The sequence below is a fragment of the Python bivittatus genome, unplaced genomic scaffold (assembly GCF_059951505.1).
Source record: "Python bivittatus isolate LINGU-HERP-01145 unplaced genomic scaffold, Pbiv_v1 ctg000220_np1212, whole genome shotgun sequence".
Lineage (NCBI taxonomy): Eukaryota > Metazoa > Chordata > Lepidosauria > Squamata > Pythonidae > Python > Python bivittatus.
The window spans coordinates 37,853,381-37,874,963 of record NW_028277048.1 but is presented as its reverse complement, the minus strand read 5'-3'; the positions used below and the strand labels follow the sequence as shown (position 1 = coordinate 37,874,963).

General features: G+C 40.6%; 3 protein-coding genes across 3 annotated transcripts in view; 2 read left to right on the top strand and 1 right to left on the bottom strand.

The window, feature by feature from the left end:
* Positions 1-2,219: 2,219 nt before the first annotated feature.
* On the bottom strand, positions 2,220-6,832 carry OXLD1 (oxidoreductase like domain containing 1). Its single transcript, XM_007419844.4, has 2 exons — positions 6,682-6,832; positions 2,220-4,609 (listed from the first exon to the last, which is right to left on the bottom strand). The coding sequence occupies exons 1-2, from the start codon at positions 6,751-6,753 to the stop codon at positions 4,166-4,168; spliced, it is 516 nt and encodes a 171-aa protein (XP_007419906.1). The 5' UTR covers positions 6,754-6,832; the 3' UTR covers positions 2,220-4,165.
* Positions 6,833-6,918: 86 nt separating this feature from the next.
* Positions 6,919-15,581, top strand: CCDC137 (coiled-coil domain containing 137). Its single transcript, XM_007419843.4, has 6 exons — positions 6,919-7,052; positions 8,318-8,445; positions 9,505-9,700; positions 10,392-10,474; positions 12,664-12,743; positions 13,018-15,581. Exons 1-6 carry the CDS (start codon positions 7,009-7,011, stop codon positions 13,237-13,239), a joined length of 753 nt encoding a protein of 250 aa, XP_007419905.1. The 5' UTR covers positions 6,919-7,008; the 3' UTR covers positions 13,240-15,581.
* Positions 15,582-20,084: 4,503 nt separating this feature from the next.
* GPRC5C (G protein-coupled receptor class C group 5 member C) overlaps positions 20,085-21,583 on the top strand; it is a 39,922-nt gene continuing 38,423 nt past the window's right edge. Inside the window, exon 1 of the mRNA XM_025164893.2 lies at positions 20,085-20,265. The gene's annotated coding sequence lies outside the window, so the exon portion shown is untranslated. The remainder of the gene's footprint in view (positions 20,266-21,583) is intronic.

Below are 21,583 nucleotides of genomic sequence, written 5' to 3'. Positions count from 1 at the left end.
CTTAACCATTCTTCCTTTCATATTAAAAATTAAAATTCAGGATCATTACTGTTAATCTTACCAATGACTTATATAACATAGTTTTCTGCTATTAAATGAACCCAAACAAACATTTTCAAGTGTTCCCTTAGAAATGGGATTCACCTGGATGCATTTAAGGCAAAACCAATGTATTTTAATCCTATTTGCTAAAACCTAGTTAACTGTTAGGAGGGTCAGAGTTTCCATTAAAGTGACTGATTACGATGTCTGAAAAGAGCTTCAGAGAAAGGAGCTAGGAAGGGAGATATCATAGTTACTATTATTCTGGCAAGCAGAGCAACTGCAAGGTGGACAGCGTGTTTCCCTAGACATGGAGAGCAGATGAGACAAACCAACCCAAAATGCCTAAATTCCAACCACCCAACTATATTTTGAAATGGGGTTCATAGATTTTACAGATGGGAAGAGATAGTATGACCATGATGAATTATTCCAGTTAGAAGAAACTGTTATCATGTTAGGATTGCTAGCTTATCAAACTGCTCCTTTGAACAAATTGAAACATGGACAAGAGCAGGTAAAATTAGTTTCCTGCTGATTTTTCTTTTCATCTGAATCTTACCCTTCAAGGTGTTCAAGGCAGAAAAGTTGACCAAACTGAGGGAATTTTTTTTTTAGTCATGGGTGATTGTCAGCCATTGCTAGCAAGAACTCGCCTTCTTCCTTTGCTTTGTATGTCACAGTAATGAGCATTTGTCTGATCGTATTACAAAAATGCCAGTTCAGGGGTACAGACTTTGGATTTTGTTCTTTTTCTGCCTATTAAAAGTCAACAGAAGCCCCTGTCTGTAACTTATTCAAAGAAAACAGTAAGCTATACTGGCTTAACCAAAGTATACTGAATCAACCACCATAGATTACAATACATTTGGATATAAGTCATGGTGCAGCAACCACAATGGCTGTGTTCAAACATCCTGCCAAACTTTTAAGTAGTTTGTTGCATGAATCCAGCCTGTAGCAAACTCTTCTTGTAGCTTTTCTGAAAAGCAAGAAACAGTTGACTGCAAAGTTATACCAAAGGTGATAGACAGCTAAGATCTCCCAAGACTATTTTCCACTTTTGGCTCTTTATGGAAAGAAGTGGAGGACAATGAAGGCCATTCAATTCTCTAACCCATGTCTAATACTGACAATGGAGCGGGTGTAAGGACTTCTTAAATAAAGGCCACGGCTGCCTAACCTGCAGTGGCTAATCAGGCAGTAACCATGGATAAAGTATTTCCCTGCTATCTGGCCCCGGATGACACAGCAATACAAGACCAAATCCAGCTCGCTGGTAAGCAGCAGTTATGGCCAGAGAGTTGACATCTCACCTCCTCTTTGTTACTGTTCAGTTAAAAATAACAGCTATAGTATTATAGTTTAGAGACACTGTGGATGGGGCAGGAGGAGGATTTATTTCCTTCCATTCTCTTTGGGTCCTGTTTTACTTATCCTTTCATGTGCCATTTCTATGTGGTGCTCTGTCTCCTGTCTTTGTGTCCAGAAGTTATCCACAAACCCCATATCCCTATCTGTTCAACATGTAAATCCTAGGTTGTAAGTTAAGGAAGTAACCTTGAGTAAAATAATTAAAATGCTCTGCCTGGAACATGGTTTGACCCATAGACTATACTCAGATGGCACACTATGTCTACTGATAGCCTAGTTTAACAAGCTATGTAACGTAGCCAATGACTATGAAGAGGTTTGTCACCACTACCTCCATTCTCTATGCATACTCACTACTAAGATCTAACATACACTGATTTTTTCTTTCCACCTCTGCTTTTCCTCTGTATAAAACATGAAACATTTGAGGCCTCTTTGAAAATCAGAAATGGAAAATGCTTCACATTGATGTGGGCTTAATGGTTGCATTCCGACAGTGCAATAAGAGTTTGCCTAACTAGGGCTACCAGATCAGGCTGCAAAACCCCAGATGGCAGCAGAGTTGGATTTTCTATATCTCTTTGCTGCCATCTACTGGTGGTCTGGATTTTGCAGGCCTAATATGGTAGCCCTATTTTAACCACTATTTATGGAACAAACCACAATTGCTAATATGCCAAAAGCAAGGTATCCACATTATGAGTTTGCACGTTCTGGGAATCCAATAATTTCTTATCTTATTACAAATATTATGCAGGATAGGAAAAAGAAAAAAAAAGGGTCACAAGAGAAAAACAAATTTGTATTGTCAATTCCTCAGAGTACAATGTACAGTAATGCATGGCGGCGAGGAAAGTTCTGTAGTCACTTAAGTTCAGTTCCATGCTCAGGTGTGAAGCTCACCAGATGAGCTTAGTTTAATTATTCTCAGAATAATCTTCCTCCCAAAATTACTGTCTGTGTGTGTGATTGGATTCACCCAGTGTGTTAAGGCATGGTTTACTGAATAAATGGATGGGTTTGCACAATATGCTAAACGCTTAAAAGGCTTTAGGAGTGCTGGATCCACAAACTGTGTTTGGCAAAAACCAAACACCACATTATCACTTAGTGTAGGTGTGCAAACCTTGTCTATATACTGTGCAGAGGCCTTATTAACTTGGAGGAAAGGCAGCATGTATGGGAAATAAATATTGTTCTATAAAGTGCCATTGCATTAATACTACTACATAAAAATGAAAATCAATACATTTATCAAGGAGAGTAGTGCAGATGATGGAACTGTTGTATTCAGTGTGTCCCTAAGTGAAAGTCTACAGAAGATAGTTGCATTCAGACATCACAGCACACCAATATAACCTATATCTGGAAGTCATCTATAGTGTACTTTTTGTGTGTGCGTATGTGCCTAAGAGTTTTGACTCTTGGCAGCTGCCTGGACTAGTCCCTGCAGTTTTCTTGGCAAGGTTTTTCAGAAGTGGTTTGCCTTTTGTCTTATTCCTAAGGTTGAGAGAGTGACTGGCCCAAGGTCAGCCAGCTGGTTTTGTGCCCAAGGCAGGGCTAGAACTGATATCCTCCCAGTTTCTAGCCTGGTGCTTTAACCACTACACCAATCTGGCTCACAGATATAGTGTACATAATCACTATTATTAACCTAAGACACTCCTAACATTCTAAGTGCTATGAAGATATGAAAAATAAACCTGCTCTTGTTTTCAGCCTGTAATAGAAATGATGGAAAAGGGAAAAAGCAATGGAACAGCAGCTTCTTCCCTAGATGACAGATGAGACCAGGTTGGCTCTCCACCTTCCCACTAGCTGACTGACCAGCCAGCCATGGTAGTCTTCCTGCAAGCTAGAGGGTAGAGCTCTGCAGCGCTCCTTCATGTCATGGTAAATTGTAAAAGTCAGAGCACACTTTCCTTCAATTCTGCATCGTCATACCCACTGGCAAGTGGAGCAGGGATTTCTTTTAACCACAGAGCAGCAACGTAAGCACTTTATAGCTACTCTGCAGAGTGACTTAGAGTCAGCCCAGGAGCTTTTGCATTTCAACAAACTGACGGGGGAAGGAGATAAATGGATCCTAAAGGAGTTATCCAGGGCTATGGAGCTCCATGTGATCTAAAGGCACAGATACAACAACATAGCAGAGAGCTAGGTCTAGTCAGTACATAAATCAGGGAATACCTTGCATGTCTGGTTTAGACATGATGCAAGACCATAATGTGGGCTGTTTGTTTTTGGCTTAGCATAATGTACGAATCCAACCTTTAAGGCTTAGGGTTATCTATAAACCAAACCACTGTAGCTTGTTCAGCAACCACACTGAAAAGGATACTGGTTCGCTGCAGTGAGTGACCCTAGGCTTTTACTAAGAGATGTTGGGATTGAAGTTTAGCACATATTTATGTGATAAAGAAGGAATTCACTTGCTCCTGGGTGCCCACTTAAACCAGAACTCCTTTGCTACAATACTATCTATGAGATCAGTGTGACAATCCAAAAACATGTGAAGTATCAACACAGCTACTGAAAATAGTAAGTCATACCAAATAATATCCACATAGTTTAAGAAGGTTAAATTTTAAAAGAAGACAGTAATACAATAATAGACTTACAATCATTAGAACTCTTTATATAAAATAAAACATAACACCTCTTGCAGAAGAAACCATTAAATAATTTTCCCCTTCAAAATCTCCTATAGTCTGAAACCATGTACTAAGAGTACACCAGATCAAAAATTTCAGTCTTTCTTCATACGGAGCTTAATTTCCATCTTTAAGAACATTTTAATATTTTCATCCTGTACGTGCTCCTCCACGGCTGCCAAGGCCTGATCTCCACCATCCCTGTAGTATTTCAGAAGCTCTTCTGCATAATCAATCCAGACGCAGTTGTGGCATCCACTCATACAACAAGTTGTGGGAGGGAGAAGTGTTGGTGGGATGGTAAAAAGGTTCCCTGAAGAAGCAGTTTCCTTCTCAGAGCACGACTTGTCTTTCAGGGGAGCAGCATCCTGGGTACCATGACCGCTCTCCGTATCTGCACAGAAGTGACGCTGTCCACTCTCTAGTAGCGCTGCAGGGTGCCACCCTAGGTTTGCTAACCTCCTATGGCAGGATCTTTTCAGCAGGGATAGCACTGTGGTATCACTATCCTCAGGGCCTCCAAACAGATATATATACTTCTGGTAAGAACAAAAACAAAATTAAACCCCAATACACCTATATCCCTCTGCCCTTCTGATTTCCAGGATATCCAACCCATCCTCCAAAATCAAATCAAGCAAAGATGTGACCTACAGGATTTCATTTATTTATCCAGACAATATGTCATGCCTACAAGATCTGGGTTATGTTCCACCTGTGACTTTTGGATCAATACGCAAGCTTCAGCATTTCACTCTCTTGGAGATGCTCTGAAAACACAAATCAGCTAAGTTCTGGTGAGATCCTGACTCTTCTTTTTGACATGTGACCTTTTATATAGAAAGTCAAAAACTATGCATTTAGGAGATTCAGATTTAAAAACATTTTGACTTGGTATGATAAAGTTGGCTTTGGAATGCATTGTTAAATGGATACTATAAACAACATATAGTATATAGAATGCTATTATTTTTTCCAGAATATGTCTTGAGAAATATTTTCTTCAATATGGATTTTGATGCATGTTACAATCTAGTTCAGGAAAAGCTCTTGATGGCCTCATTTTATATTAGGCTAGTGGATGTAGCTGAGAGGATGTTATTGGTATCTTAATCCAGTAATATTTTTTCCCCACAGCGGCCAAACTAGCTGGAAGGTAATAGTGTTGTCCCTCTCCTGTTCCCTAGCAAATGGTACTTAGCAGCTTTCCATTCTGGTCCTAGAGAAAGCATATAGCCATTATGACTAGTACCATCCACTAATATCTGTATCTTCCACAAATTTGCCCAATCCGCTTCAGATGTGAACTAAACTAGCAGTTCACCACACCTTGTGGCAGAAAATTTCATATAGGTTTGTATAACAAATAATTAAAGACATATCTAAATAGAGATAGGGAATGGAACCAATTCATATAGTAGTTGTTGTTACTAGAGCATTTAGGCACTGAAAAATCAGAATCAAAAGACCTAAAAGAAAACATATCAAGAATGCCAGTATAATTTGCTGATGGTTTGTGGTAATAGTTATTGTGATTTGGGATTTTTTCTTATGCACTAATACTCATAAGCAACTAAAACTGGAGAAAGATGATTGCTCTGTGGTGATGATGATGATTCTCTAATACCTGAAGATGGACTTTACTTTGTGAGATTACTTAGCTAAACATAGCTAAGATTACTATTGGTTTCTATTAAATTGTTAAATTTCTATTAAATTTAATGTTAAATGTCTATTAAATTGTTATTTAAACTAATACATACCCTAAAATTAATCTTAGCTTATGCCAATGTCCTGCTTCTCCTTATTTCTGTTATCTAAGGAACCTATTGAATAATTGCTACTTTTACAGTTTCATAAAATGGTCTATTGAATACTGCACATTTCTTTATCCCAGCAATCCTGAAATCATGACAGCATGTAGCTTCCAACCTGGTGCATCCAGATAGCTCAAGGGATTGGAGTGCACATCCCTTACCACTGTCTGTGTTGGCTGGGATTGACAGGAATCAAAGTTCAACACATCAGGAAGGCATCTGGTTGCCTAGTCCTATTCTAGAAGCAAGACATAAAGCAGTTTGTTTTTGGCACTCTTTGTGGTTATGATACCAAGATAATTTCTTTTTTTTTTCCTTCTCCCTCTACTTTGCTGAACATCCAGCACTGATAAAGAATCTGGAGAACCTGGAAGTCTGATCATTATTTTAATACTCTGATTAATCTTAATGAAGATTCTGACTTCAAAGGACCTTAGAATCAGAAATTTTTTTTTAGCAAGTATTTAATGTTTAGTTGGGGGCAGGCTAATCTCTCCTTGAACACCGGGGCTACTTCACAGCAATTTTTGATCCTTGGACTGGTAAGCTGAGGACAACTTTACTCTGTTCCAAATAAACATAGCTAAGATCGGGCATTTAAATCATAAGGACTGGTTCAAACAGAATAAACCGTAATGAGCTTGTTTAACTGAAGATGAGCGTGTCGTGAGAATGTAACCACTGTGGTTTATTTGATAAACAAGCACCCGCGGCTTAGCCTTTTGTGTGTACACAGCTAAACTGTGTTGGCCCAGCTGATTTTGCCCACCAACTCTCCCGGCTAAAGTTCTCACCTGCCCCGCTTCTGATGTACCAAAAGACCCCGCCAACCCGCGACGGCAGCGGAAAACCCCCAATTGCATCATCTCTCCGGACGCTTTTGGGCAACTGCGTCTCCTTCGCCGCTCGCCGGGCGTGACGTCTCCCTCGTCCAATGGCAACCACGATTCTGCTCCAACGTGATTCCCATAGAGAGACGAACTCAACCAATCGGAAAGCGCTACTGGGCGGGGAAATTGGCGAGGCACCCCGTGGAAGTAGGAGGGGGAAAAGTGCGTACGCAATTGGGGACTCAACTGTGGAGAGGCCGCGGCACGTGGGTGGGCTTGCCAGGAAGAGCGATGGCTTCCACTGCTCCGCGGAAGGGGCTTCTCCCGCGTGGTAGGTCTGTATCTGTCCGGTGAGCTGTATTCTGTGTAATTTAAAGCGCTTTGCTTAAGGTGTGTCAGTGATAGGTAAAACAACCCTGTAGGGTTGACCAGATTTATTACCATCTTCACTCATCATTCAGTCATAATAACGGCTTGTTTAAGGCTGTCCAGTGAATGTAGAACTAACTGGGATTTTGACTGGCTACTGCTTGATTTGGCACTTGTATTCTTTGCTCCAGCTCCACTCTCTCTCGGCCCAACCCACTTCACAGGGTTGTTATTGTGGGGAAAATAGGAGGCAGGAGTATTAAGTATGTTCTCTGCCTTGAGTTATATATAAAAAAGGCGGGATGAAAATTCTACATCTGCCTATCCCAGGTCCTTGGGAAGGACTTGATAGGTGGATAAAAATGCCAAATCCAGTCTGAACATCTGGTTGACTGTGCGACCAACGATCATCATCATAGTAATAGTAATAATACCACCTTCTCTGCCTTACTAGCATTTTTCATCTTCCCAATGGCCACAGTGACTGAGAATTCTGGGAACTGATGTCTTCTCCATCATAATCTGTGGAAGATGGCTGTAATTTATCCTGCTGATTTGACAGCATAATTAAGATTGCCATATGGTATACATCCTCTCCCAATGCAAAGAGGAAATGTTTATAGTTTTCTTCATTGCCCCACTTCTGTGCTGGGGGGGCATTCAGTTTGGAGTGTTGTGCATCATGTAACTGTTAAATGATGCAAGAGGTCAAAGAGACATGCCACCATACACCTTTCAATTACCTGTGAGAGACACTTGGTGAAAAGGGGAAGTATTTAATTAGATTGTAAGCAGTAAAAACTAGATACCATTTTTATAGCATATTCTTCCTTCTTCCCTTTGTGGATAGAAATATACAGTATTATTAACAGTTTTTTAAAGTTATGGTAATTAACATGCATTTTCTACTACTGAGGATGCCGACTGCACTTAAAAGGAGATGTAGGAAGAACACCTCTGGTGAGCACCAAAAGGCCACTTGAAGCATGGGGCTGGCTACGGTACTAATTCAGACCAATATAGGTGCTTCCAGCAGCTTCTTTTTCATTCTAGTGAATGAAGTTGTTGAAATTCCATTGCAGAGCAAGGTACAAAAATGTGAAAGAAATGCCTTCTTGTGTCATAGAGAGGTTCTTCAATCTAACCTAGAGAAGGTTGTATCAGTTTATATTTGATAATAATAATAATGTTAGATTTACCAGCATCTCTCCTTCTTTTGTTTTAATTTTAGCCATGTGAAGAAAAAAACAAATTCAAAACCAGATTGCCTGAACGAGCAAGAAATTCCATATCGGTTGCGGGAAATCATGAAGAGCCGTGATGAACTAAAAAACCCCACACGCAAGAAGAAAAAGAAAGGTGGTAAAAAGCAGCTTTAAGTCATTTATTCAATATATGTTCCAGCAGCTAGCCAGAAATTCTGAGAAGTGTCGTCTTGACAATTCTTCTGGATGGTACTAGTTTGAGGCAGTCTGCCTTATAAGGGATTCTTTTATCAGAAGGGTGGAGGAGTTTGGGACCCCAGCACTGCATGCGATCCTCAAACTTCTTTTTGATCCCTCCCCCTAAGCTCTGTTACTGCACCAAAAATCAGTGGAACAATTTCTCAATGCTTTGAGAAAGAAAAGATATGAAAACTCTAGGGTATGCCCTAACATAACTTAAAGCAGTTTTAAAAACAAAGAAAATCCCAATTTCTTGCAAAAAAAGAACACTTTGAGGATTTCAGGCAAAAATATTGACTTAAACCACGTGTATGGCTTAGCCTATCCATTTTGCCTCAGAGCTTACCCGTGCAGCCATCAGTCCTCTAAACAACAGTAACAAAGAGGCTGCTTATCGTCAGCATCTAACCTTAATACATTTAGATAAATAAAAAAATCCACCCCTGTTTTATAGTAGTATTGTGTGCATACACACATGCTATATCTCTATAGGGTTGCAACTCTTTTAAGCTTGCCTGGAGGGTAATACTGGTCACACAATAAATGCAGACTTTTGCAAGTCCATTTTCTTTTGTAGCCAACATTTCAGTTATGCACATGGCTGAAGATTTCCAAATGCTTGTTGTAGGTGGCTCCCTGGTATCCCACATGTACAATGCAAGTATGTGCCATATCTAATTAATAAGTTCCATACTATATTTGGTTGCTCTCTAGTTCTGCTCATTGGCCATAAAATCACAGTGTTCTACGCCTAGAGAAATCCAGGGTTAATAGCATAACACTCTTTTCCTGCAGATCCTAGAAAATTGATTTTAAGCAATATTCCATGTCGGTTCATTGTCAGATAACTCTTTCTTCAAGCTAGGGGTCAGTATTTTGCAGAGTGAATAGGTTTGGGCTCTAGCTGTTTCCTATAATCTCTCTGAAAGATGCTGGGCAGGGTAAGATTATAACGTCCATATTTTTGTCCCAGCAAATAAGCAGAGGCCTCAGTCTGAGGGTGACATACCAGTACCGAAGTTCAGGAGGCGGCGAGGGGAGACGGAATCCTCATATAATAGACGTATGGAGCAGGAAGTTCAGCACGTACGCTTTCTCACTGAAAATCAGACACAGCGTGAACCTGAGAAAGAGATGCAGGTCCAAGAAAAGTCACAGAGGAAAAAAGAGTTAAGTTTGAATTTGCAGCCCTTGAATTGGGCCATGCTGCAGTCTGAAAGCCTGATTCTTAAGATGTATTTCATTGATAACCCAATTTTCCTTATTTCTCCTTCACAACAACTCTATAAAGCTAAGAGATCCTTTTTGGCCAATATCACTTATGTTTTGATTGAATAAGGGATTTTCCCAAATCCCTGTGAATCTCTCTAGTCACTAGGCCACGCAGCTTATCACTGACCTTTGCTCACCAATTATAGAATTAACCCAAGAACTAGTGTGTAAGGATTCCATCCTTCAGGAACTCTTGAGGGATATTCCATTTAGGAGAGGAGGACATGAACTGGTTATTAACAATAATGTCTCTTCCTCCTCTTCTGTGCCCTACCTCTGCTCTGTTCTTTTGGTTAAGAGTAGCAAGTCCTTTCTGTCCGGAATCTTTTTTTTTTTTCAGCCTGATTCTGAATCAGTTAAGCCAACAGTACTTCCTGCGAACTGCAGTGGAACGTAGCTCCAAATTTACATGCCTAGAACAACATCCTTCATTGGCTAGATGATATGTTGGTTCTTCTCCCTGTATGAGGGGCTTTGTAGCCTTTTTAGTTCCAAGTCTGGTTGTGAGTGTTTTTTTTTTTTCTTGACATGCCCATGGACAGCTCTGACATTTCTGTATCCTTAGTTTAATGAATCCCATTTCTCTAGGTTTCAGAAAAAGAAGCTGGAAAAAATCCGTAAGCAAAAAGCAGAGAAAAAAGTGGCAATGCTTGAGAAGGACCTTCTCAAAGGTAGGGAAATACTTTTGTCCACAAAATGCTGCCATGGCCTTTTAACATTTTTGCCTCGTTGTGGATGTTATTGCGTGTTTTTTTTTTTAAACTTATCCCTTATTTGTTTATTTAGTACACGGCCGACTCCCAGCAACTCTGGGCAGTTCATGAAGTAAAAAAATACAAATAAAACCCTATAACAATAAGAACAAAGAAGCAAAACAATAATGGCAAACCAGAGAACAACGAAAACATACACACACAACTAAGAAGGGGCTTCAGCTACCCTAGTCAAGAGCCTGGGTAAAGAGCAAGGTCCACGAAAAACAAAACAAAAAACCAGACTTCCACAGCAAGCCCCTTCAACAAACTGCCCATCTGGTTACTGTCTTTTTCTGTACAAGTTTTAGGTAGCAGTTCATATAAAACTAGATGAGCTCGTGAATTTGTTCAGCAGCAGCCGAAAGACCTGGGTAATCTGACTTCCATATAGAGAGGAAGGCTGATGTCATGGGATGAGGTTACGTTTATTTTATCAATATGACGTATTAACATAATTTATTTTATTAAATATCTATACCTCATCTATAAGGAATCCTAGTGTGGCACCCATATATAAAGAATTAAAGGAAGATTAATAACAAGGCAAAGAAGCATCATCATGATTCAACCACCAAGAAACAGAAATGGGGAGCCTTTGAGTCGGAACCAAAAAGAAAATAAAGTTGGTACCAACTGAATCCCTGCTTCCTATTCCAGAGGGCTTTTCAAAGTAAGGGCACCATTGCAAAAAGGCTCTCTTTTCATGATGTACCTGTCCCGCTGATAGTGTGTAGAGAAAGGCTTTCTCTGAAGAGTTTAATGCATCGTCAGGATGATATGGACAGAGATGCTACTTCAAGAACTTGTGTCCCACATCAGTCATAGCCCTCAATGTGGTAACTTTCATCCGGACAAGCAAATGTGGAGCCAGTGTTGTTTCTGAGGAAATGCTGTATGTAACACGGCTGCATCCAGGGAAGTCTGTCAGAATTCTGGTATACAAGGACTAGGTTCACAAATCGCACCAAGCTATGGTTTGTTTAAGCGGTATGTTGAATAAACAGCCATTGATTGAGTCTGCCCAGCATGCATAAGCCATGGTTTATAAATTACAGTGTCCAATTTTACACAATAAAGCAAGCCACAAAAAAGCAAGGTCCATCATGGTTAGTGTCAGTCAATAGCTGTAGATGATAAGATTGATTTGATTCTTTGTTAAGAGTGTGGCTTTGTGCTTTGGTTCCCCCCACCCCCAAACGGATAGCTGAATCAAAATCTCTTCCAGCAGAAGCTTCTGCAGATACAGGGAGCTGCTGTAGCTGCACATCACAAACATTGTGTAGGGCTGGAAAAGCAGAAGCAGCCTGTATAGCAAACCACCTCTTGTAATCTATATGAAAGGAGGTTAAACTTTTTAGTGAAACACTAGTGTGCTTCAGGTAGTTGTTATCACCCTAACCTTGCCAGAGTATCCATCTTATAGAATGTGCTGGCTTCTGCATCACTTTCAAGGTTAGTGCTGTGGATTTCAACACTTTGTTATGAAGAAACCAAGTTCCTTCTAGGAGAGAGATTTATGTTTAGCTGATTTTTGAGACAACAGTTGCATCAGTATTGGAGCTTAGTAGACTTGCTTATTGCAGAATGGTGATATGGAAAGCATGGAGCTCCTTGATTCCTTCTCGTTTCTCTTTGTTTCAAAGAGTGATCAATCTGCAGGCTGGCTCAACTTTTGTCCCAAAGCACAATATGAAAGAGGGAGAGCCTGTAGTGGATAATAGAATCATGGGTGTGCCTGGGAACAAAGCACGTGATGAGACATGACATGACCCAAGTACAAAGGGCAGGCACTGTGAAGTCACAACACAAGTTTCATCAAGCCTGATTTTGGGGGTGGGGGGGATATAATGTGGCATTATTGTTTTATCTTTTATGTTTTTATTGGTTGCTATTGTTAGCCACCCAGGGTTATTGTATATAAGATGGGTGGCCATAAAAGTATTTTAAATAAATACAATCTTTTTGTCAGATGGCTATGGCTAGAGTGGATTTCAGGCTTAAGTTTGCTTGTTTGTGGGAAATAATGAAAGAAGCATGTTAAATTATTTTGGAGTTGTCTCTGCAATTATCAGATTTGGAATTGCCTTCTTTCCATTCCCTTTTAGACTCAATAAAATTTGGAGAAGTTGCTCTACAGCCCCCCACACTTACAGTGAAACCCAGGAAGAGTGTTGTCAAAGACAAGGTATGTCATTTAGTTCTAGTTCTGTCTCCTAATTTTGCCAGTGACTGTGCTTGCCTCTATTTTTGCTGTGGAAGGATTTTACTCAATGGGCAGCAAAGCTCAGAATAGATTACTGATTGGTGTTAACTGTATTATGTTAAGCTAACTGTTCCTAGGATTTTATATTTTAGACATCCTCTTCTTAAAGCTGGTTCTCTTCGTGATTGCTCTCAGAATCAATTCATACCCACTTTTCTTCTTCACGTTTCTCCAGCTAATTTCTCTTATCTTCCAGGGTGATCAAAGGCAACTTCTGCTGATGTCTCTTTTGGGCTCCGGTAGAACAACCACCGTTAAAAAATCAGTCCATGCCTCTCTTGCTCGCCAAAGGATCATTCAAGAGGAGAGAGAACGGGTTGTCCAAGCCTATCGGAATATAAAGAAACGTAAACAGCAGCAGCAACAGCTGCTGAATGAAAGCTTTCTTGATATAGACAAGCTAAAGAAACCAGTCTGAGTTGATAGAACAGTTCTATCATTCTGAGAAACACAACGCCGTTGCAAACCAATTGTAGAACATCAGCCAAATCTACTATCTTTCTCCTTTCCAGTTTGAATGAGAGTAGCCAGCAACACAGATAAGCAAATTAACAGTTGAGCGATACAAGCTTACATACATAACTTCTGTGAGCAGACCAAATTGTTTAAAAAGTGTTTCTTGTAACCCAGTTTCAGAACTGCATTCACAGTAGAATTTGCAACATGAAAAATCCATGCCCCACATTGGCTACTTCCAAAGGATTAGTAATTCAGATTGGCTACAAGAATCAGAGCTAGTTTTCAGGCAACTTAGTTCTCAGATCTGTTTTGATGTTTCTTGCAATGGTGAAGAAAACTGTTCTCCAGTTGGACATTGTACTCTTTTTGGCACTTTTTTAGTGTATGTGTTTTCCCCATATCCCACCTGGCTTACAGAAAAGGTTTGAAAGTGAAGAACCTAAAAGATCCAAGCCAGATCTCTCCTTGGAGTTTTGTTGCCAGCTTCTGAATCAGAGAGATGTGCTGAGAGGATTGGGCCCCTGCTCCAAGAAAATGTTATTAGAGACAGATGAATTGGATTAAAATATGTTTCTACGCCAAATATATGTTCTTGCTCATTTCGCTGGCTCTCCTGTCATCCCAACTAGAAACTTCTTGTGCTGCTCTAGTTGTAAAGAAAATTATTTCTTTGCAGAAGAGAAATGGGACTGCTGCTCCAGGGCAGCTACTGTATAGACACCCACCGTTGAATACCAGCAAACCCTTTGACTGGATGGAAGTCCCTAAGATAGGATGAAGCAGGAGGTGCAGTTCCTTGGCAGAAGTTTTAAAGTGAAATGGAGGGAGCAACACGCTTGTTTTGGCCCAACTTTATGAAACTGATAAAAGGGAAACGATTGTGCCATCCTCCCTCTTTCCCTTCCAAGTCCTGGTGCTGTTGTACATAATAAGAACATGTATTGGCAAAAAACAAAGGACTTAAATGGGGAAATAAAGTGGTATTGGTGTGCCCAGCAGCAGTCACCATGTATTCTTAATTCTGCAAACCAAGTTTATTTTAAAAGTGATGTGAAAGATTACTTAAAAAAAAACAAAAAACAGAAACCAGGTGGTTGTTTGGTAGAGTGAGGTTCTCAGAGAAAAGGCGGCTGGCAAAGTAAGGTAGCAAAATTTTGAATTGTACATAAAAAGCAGCAATAGTTGTATTGATTGGAGGATGGAAAAAATCTAAAATCTCTAGTCTAGAAATATATTTATTAAGATCAGTATTGTATTGGGCAAGATTCTGGTGGGGGGGGCGGTGGTGCTAATGAAGATATTGCTAGAGTGTGGGCTTTGGGTGGTGGAGCACAGATTTGTCAGTAGATGGCAGGATCTGTATGCAATGAGGAGATCCTTCCTTAAGCAAGCCCTTTCTCTGGAGGGACCTTTTGTCTTTATAATGAGAGTGTGGTACAGAGAACATCCTGTGGATATTTCATACAGATTCTCCCTGTAGTTATCTGTAGTTTTGACTGAGCACCTGATGTTCCAAGATAATGTCCTGGTAAAACCTTTTTTAATGAAACATAGCCTGTGTTATTCTTCTGGTGTCTCTGGGTATATGGTATAGGTACTGGAAAGAATATACTCTTAGTGTGATTTCTCCACTCCTTTCAGCTCTCTGCTGGGGACTGATCTTTAATATTAGATTTCTCAGCTTATCCTTGAGATTTCTAAAACAATTTCTACCTTCAGAATATTTGGAAAGCTGTTCACGTGGGTGAGCACCTTGACTCCTTGAGGCATGATTGTGCCTACTGTGCTGCTTGGAAGCCGTTCCCATTATCTTCACTGTCACATAGTAAAAAATGAGCGTTCTTAAGAATGCAGCCTGGCGGCAGTGTTATGTTGCATCTAATTGTGTTTAGTGGAGCCACTTCCATCAGTGAGTGTATAACTGCCAGTTGGTGTTAACAATTTTAAGAAAATAAAAGAAAAAGGATGCTCTGTTCCCTCAAACGGGATTGAAAATAGTGGGGATTTTTTTTTTTTTTTGGTGGGTAGGCTCTTTTAATGAATTATACTAATAGACTTTAACAGGACTTTTGTTTAGAGAGAATTCTGTGCAATCTAAAAAACCTGCAGTCAAAATATTCTAATAAAGTGTGAATCAGTTGAACAGTTTCTGACCCTATGTTCTTAACTTTGTCATGAAGTAATTGGCTTAAGGGGTAAATTTTCAAAAATGTGCAAGCTGAACAGGGAACATAACAGAGGGAGATCCAAATTTGGAATAAGGAGGACTGTGCCAAATATCTCTGCTTTGCTGTACATCTAAGGCTGGAGCCTCAGCCCTTTGTAGATAGGGATAAATCCCATTTATCTTTGGGATACTTGTTAGTTGTGAATATATAATGCTGCAGAAGGTAGCTGAAGGATATCTTACCCTGATGAACCACCTGCTATAACAGACCTATCTTGAAGTTTCCATAAAAAATATGTAGTCAGAATGAATTCCTACAGTTCATTTTCCCATATACTTAGGCATCTCTAAAAAAGGCAATGGATAAGGAAATTTTTCTTAATGAACTGGAATTTATGGGTACATTGTGGAGGTTATTTATTTGTTTGTTTGTTTGACTTGTCTCCGCCCATCTCCCCACAACTCTTCTTTTAGAAGAGAACTTGTGAGGTTGTCAGAGGGGAAAATCCATACAAGAAGACAAACTGTATGAAAAATTGTTCAAAGGGCCTAAAGTTGGTTAGATATTCTGGAAAGCTGAATGAAAAGTAATATTGTCACCTTTTAAAAACGTTTAAGACGCCCTGTACCTTTCAAGCAGTGCTTCTCTGCCAGTTTTACAGTCCAGGCAATGTCCCATTCAGAAGAGGAAAAGGATGATCCTCCTCCTCCTCCTCCATCATCAGGAGGAGCCCTTTGCTACCATACTCCAACCTGGTGGCTAAGCATATAGGACAAACCATTAGCTGAACTTGTCAGGGGTTGGAAGAAGATGGGTCTGCTTAATTCTTGGATGGGAGTCTCTCTGAAAATGCCAGTGCCGTGGGCTAATCTGGGAAGTTGAAAAACCATTTCCATCCTATTTCAAAGGAAACAATATGGATGGCTGGTGTGGGTCTTCTGGGCTGTGTGGCCGTGTTCTGGAAGGGTCACCTCATCCTGGGCACAGAGAGAACTGCTCCTGTCTGTGCTCCTGCTCTCTGAAGATGCCGGTCACAGATGCTGGCGAAACGTTAGGAAACAAAACTTCCAGAACACGGCCACACAGCCTGGAAGACCCACACCAGCCATCGTATGCCGGCCGTGAAAGCCTTCGACAATACAACAAACAGCATGGATGTTTTATTAGATGTCCATGAAGTCACCAGGAATTGGGTTTGCTGTTAGCAAGAAGGAAGTTAGAGCAGTAGTTTCAGAACCTTCCCAACGTTTAGGCACTGCTTTTAAAACAAGTGGCTCCACAAATTTATCCTGAGGTGGTGGTGGTCTTTTTTATAGTTTTTAATAGTGCATTCTGCCTTAAAATTTAGGCACAAGTTTATGAAATCCTAGATGTGTCAATGGTGTCTTTTGTCCTTGCTGCATTCTCCAAGCCCCAGTATTTTCTAGCTTCAGATGAATGAAGGGTTTCTTATCTTCTACCATTGTCTGAGATCTAATAAAGGACTTAAGGCAGATATGTGAGGTGTTTTTCAAACTGTTCTTGCTAAAATGTTTTGTTTGAATATCAGTGTCTGAGTGGATTCTATTTGTACAGGTAACAGAAGTGCACTGTTTGCTATTTTTCCAGTCTGGGTTACACAGATTGTGGTTCTGTATGTTTGCCTTAAGCTCTTTTCAAGGAAAAGCTGTCTTGTGCAAAGTTCCTCCCCCACCCCCATCCCCTTTATGGCTGAAGTTGTAGTTTGAGGGTATGTTTGGAGCAGCACAGTATCAATGATTGTCCGGGGTTATAAATGTACGTTAAGATGGGAATGTGTTCTGAAGAAAGAGTCTGAAAAACCAGCGGGTGTCTAATGAAACTGACAAGTGGCATGGAAGAGTAAACGAAGCTGGTTTCCTTTCTCTGTGATCACATGTAATGGGCATCTCTAGTTACATGGGAAATCAACATGCCAGAAATAAATTACGATCCCTATTTTATACAGGACACTGTTATGAAAGCGCAGTTTGAAATTCAGGCAATTCTTTGTCTTTAATCTTGAGAGAATTTTTTATTCCAATGAATAAACATTGCTTGGCTCATGGATGCATATCTGCTATCAGGAATGATATAGTCTGGAAAGGACTTTCTCGCTCCATCTGTTGTAGGTTTGACTTGGATCTTCAAAATCATCAGTGTGACAAAGAACTGGATTTAGAGTCCTGGACTTATACTGTACGCTACTTGACTTGTATTCAGAATGTGAGATAGCAAGAGTTTGTTTCAAATTCTCCTCTAGCTACAGAGCTCCCTAGTTTCACCCTGTTGTGGGTCCTTTTCAGCTGAACCTGTCTTTGCAGGGTTGGTTGCTAGATTAAAAATGGGATCTTTGCAGGTACTGGCTTTTTAAGTTATTTAATCTGTAACAGCAACCAACAACAGTTGGATATTGTAATCTATAATATAATCTATAATATAACGTGTATACAACAGAAATATTATAGTTTAGAGAAGAGGCAAATTTTTCTGGCTCCAGTTTTAAGTATAGCCTCCTTCAAGTCAAGCATGTAGTTTTCTTGGCTAAGTGGTTTACCATGCCTTCTTGGATTTTTTTTTCCCTAATATCATCTGTGGCTTCCCATCCTGGTACCAGCCAGGGCTGATCCTGCTTAACTATTTAATATCAGCATGTGCTGCCACATATATTCATTTGTACATGTTGCAAAAATGGCTGTAATTCCTGCTTGTAATGAGCAGTGACCACCAATGGTTATCTTCATCTTTATTTATGGAACCAGAGAGACAATTCCAAACTATTGGAATAGGATCAAAGTATATAATTAGCGGCACCGGGATTTGCATCCACATTGGCTGTGACTTACCTCCATTATGTTCCAGAGCAAAATCCAAAGTGGGATTTTTACTATTTCATATCATCATTCTCCATGTTCACACTTACCATGTAGACATTGTGGGAGGAGAGCCATGTTAGTTTTGGTAGCAAAAAAACAGAAGGAATCTGGTAGCACCTTTCCTGACCAACAGATTTCATTAAAAGGCATGTATTTTCATGAGCTGCAGCTGACTTCATCAGATGCATAGAGCGGCTAGACTGATGTAGGATTTAAATTGGGATGAGGTAGGGGGAAGGGAGGAGAAGACAGGCTGGTTGTGCAGATACAAGTTACATGTGAGCCAGATTACAGTTTAAATCCCACATCAGTCTACCTGCTCTACACATCCGACGAAGTGAGTTGCAGCTCACTAAAGCTTATGCGTTTAAATAAAATGTGTTAGTCAGAAAGGGCTCTACCAGACTCCTGATTTTCTACTTCCATGTGTTTGAGTGGAGAGCCCAGCTGTCCCAGAGTAACTCAGAATGCAAACACCAGGTGTGCACTGAGAAAAATGAAAGGGCGGTTGCAAAACAACGCAGCACGCAATGCAAATGAATCCCATGCCAGACAGAAGCAAGGAGCCAACTCTAAATTTTAATATGCCCTTCGGAAGAAATTCTCTTGTGTAGAACTCTCTTTACGGCAGGGTTTCCCAAACTCTGAGGGTTACTTCCCTTGGGGAGGTGCAGACAGAGTCCAGGGGAGGTGTGAAGAACCTTTTACTTACATTGTTACCATAAACCCACCTTTCCCTTTGTATTGTTTTCATTGTTTATTTGGGTGTTTGGATTTTTAGAGGAGGTGTGTACATTAAGATTACGCTAAAGGGAAGTGTGATGGTAAAAAGTTTAGGAACCCCTGCTTTAGAGAGACCCTGTAGGGGTAGGGATAGGCATTTGCATTCTAAAATGCTGTAGAATTTGTCGCAGGAGCTGCTAGTGTCCAGAGGAGCCACCTGGTGGGAATGACTCCACCCAAGATCTGCCTGCATTGTTTTTGAGGACGTTGGAATCTTCTAGGGGTACAGATGGAGCATCTACTCGTTTTATCTTCACATCAGCCTGGTGAGGTAGATTGGTTTGAGAGAAAGGGACCGATGAAGGTCATTTCCTGATGTCCAGATTCACATGGGGACTTTAATTTGGGTCACCTTAGCCCACTTAGCTCAGCATTAACCATTACATCATATTAACTGTGATAGTTGTTACAGGCAAAGTTTCTGAACATATATAGAGTGGAGTTCCCACAGTGTAAACATCTAAAATGTGGAGGCATGAACTTGAAGGCAAGGGATATCCTAGGGCTTGTGATTTTTAAAGAAAATGATCTCTCCTGGGAGAGGCCAAATAATTAATATAATATTGTACCCTAATATTAAGCATTCTTTAAGGTCCTCCCTTTCCACAAGGAAGCTAAACAGAGTGCTCAAATCTCTCCCACTGAATTCAGTGGTGCTTGAAATCCAGCCCAACATAAGCATTTGTGACATGCCTAGTATTTCCTTTGGGTGAGAGAAAGCTATAAATAAGTAAGTCGTTGCCTGTGGAACACATTTCCATGGGGACATTGAGAAGGCCAACAGCACATATTTGGAGTACTTTTATGGAAGTGTTTGGTAGCAACATCAGGCTGCTTGTTGTTTGAACCTGTTGCCAGCTTAGGAGATGGGTTTCCAACACCCCCCTCATAATTTTCCGTTGGTGAACTTCTTGTGCAATCTATAGCTAGCTAATGGCCTGTTGATCTGCTGAGTCTTTGTTTGCCTTCACTTGCAGCTGTCCCTACTCCACTATGCTCAGCAAACACATTTCTGCCGAGGCAGAAGAAACAGGGGAATTGCTGCTTCATTAGGCGTGTGGATAGACTATGCCCAACAGGCTATTGTAGAAGCTCCATTCTGATGGTGGAAGATCTGAAAGCAGGCAGACCCCTGGAGCACCAGGGCATTTCTCTAGAAAGGTCAGTTTAAATCAGGTCCTAATCTGTGTGCTAGGCTCCTGTCCCGTCTTGAAACAAAGGACTACATTTAGAGAAATGCTGGTTCACCCTAAGGCATAATATTCACTGGCAGGACTAAACCAAGATTGATAACTTCAATCACAAGAAATCCAGCAGCCTTGAAAAGGCTAACCATTGTCTCCTAACACGAGCATTCGCCAGCAGGAGGTTGGTTCACTGAGTGCAGCCAAGAGCCGAGAGACAGAAATAATTCTCTACGCATGACCTAAAAGGAGTAATAATTTTAAACAACCTGTAGGGAACTAATCTTTACAAACCATCCAGTTAATTTCTTGGGTCACAGAAAAATAGTAAGGTCTGGAGGCCTTGAAAGGAGGGCCTTACCTTTCCATGAACCTTGGATGCCTGCCCCACTTTCCAAGTCTAGTTCCACTTTTAAGAATCTGGTTGAATAATCCTCCAAACTAGACTGTTAATTTTTAATTGAACAATGCTTTCAGCAGCCCTCTGGGACAGAGGGATTTAGTTTTTAGATCTGGGGTCTTTCAGATTGATTCTGCTTCCCTCGTAAGAATTGTGCTCGTAAGAATTCAAGAAAACTGACAGCAGCTCCTTGTGTTGTTGGCTGGTTGTTGTATGGGTGTCCTCCGAGGCACGCTGCTCTGCAAAATAATCCTGGAGTGGGGTAGATTGATTGTGGGCAGTCAAGGACTGGTTTTTCTTGATTTTTTTCCCATTCTTTTCTTTCCGTTTTGTTTGTGTTTTTATCACTGTCATTAGCCACCCAGAGTTGTGTGCTACAAAATGGGTGGCCGTATAAATCTTTTAAATAAATGAATAAAGGACTCCAGATTGAGAGCTCAGTTAGGATTACCAATGCACTGAAGGCCTGTTTGTAAATATGAGGGCATTGTGAGATGTTCTAATGAAGAGGAATGCGGTTAGAAGTCTCTGTTGAAAACCATGTGTGTAAGTAGGTCAGGTTTCCTTGGTCAAAGACTTGCATTTTGTAGAGCTGATCTACTGCCTCCCTACTGGAATAGTTTTTTGTTTTGTAAAGGCATTCCTACCCAGCTGAGGGAGTGTCAAGTAAAATAACTTTTCTAGCTGTTCTTTGTTTTTCAGTGTGCGAAACTGGCCACTTTTATGAGTTAAGTAGTGCCGTGCTGTGTTCATAACGAGGATGTGCTCCTAGTCGGCCAAAACCTTTGCATAGCAGTAACACTGCCCCACTTCATCTTCTCCACACCTTCCACTGAGTACCAAGTGCTTTGAGCAGTTAAGAACATATCTCCCTCTGATACTGAATTTGGGTGAT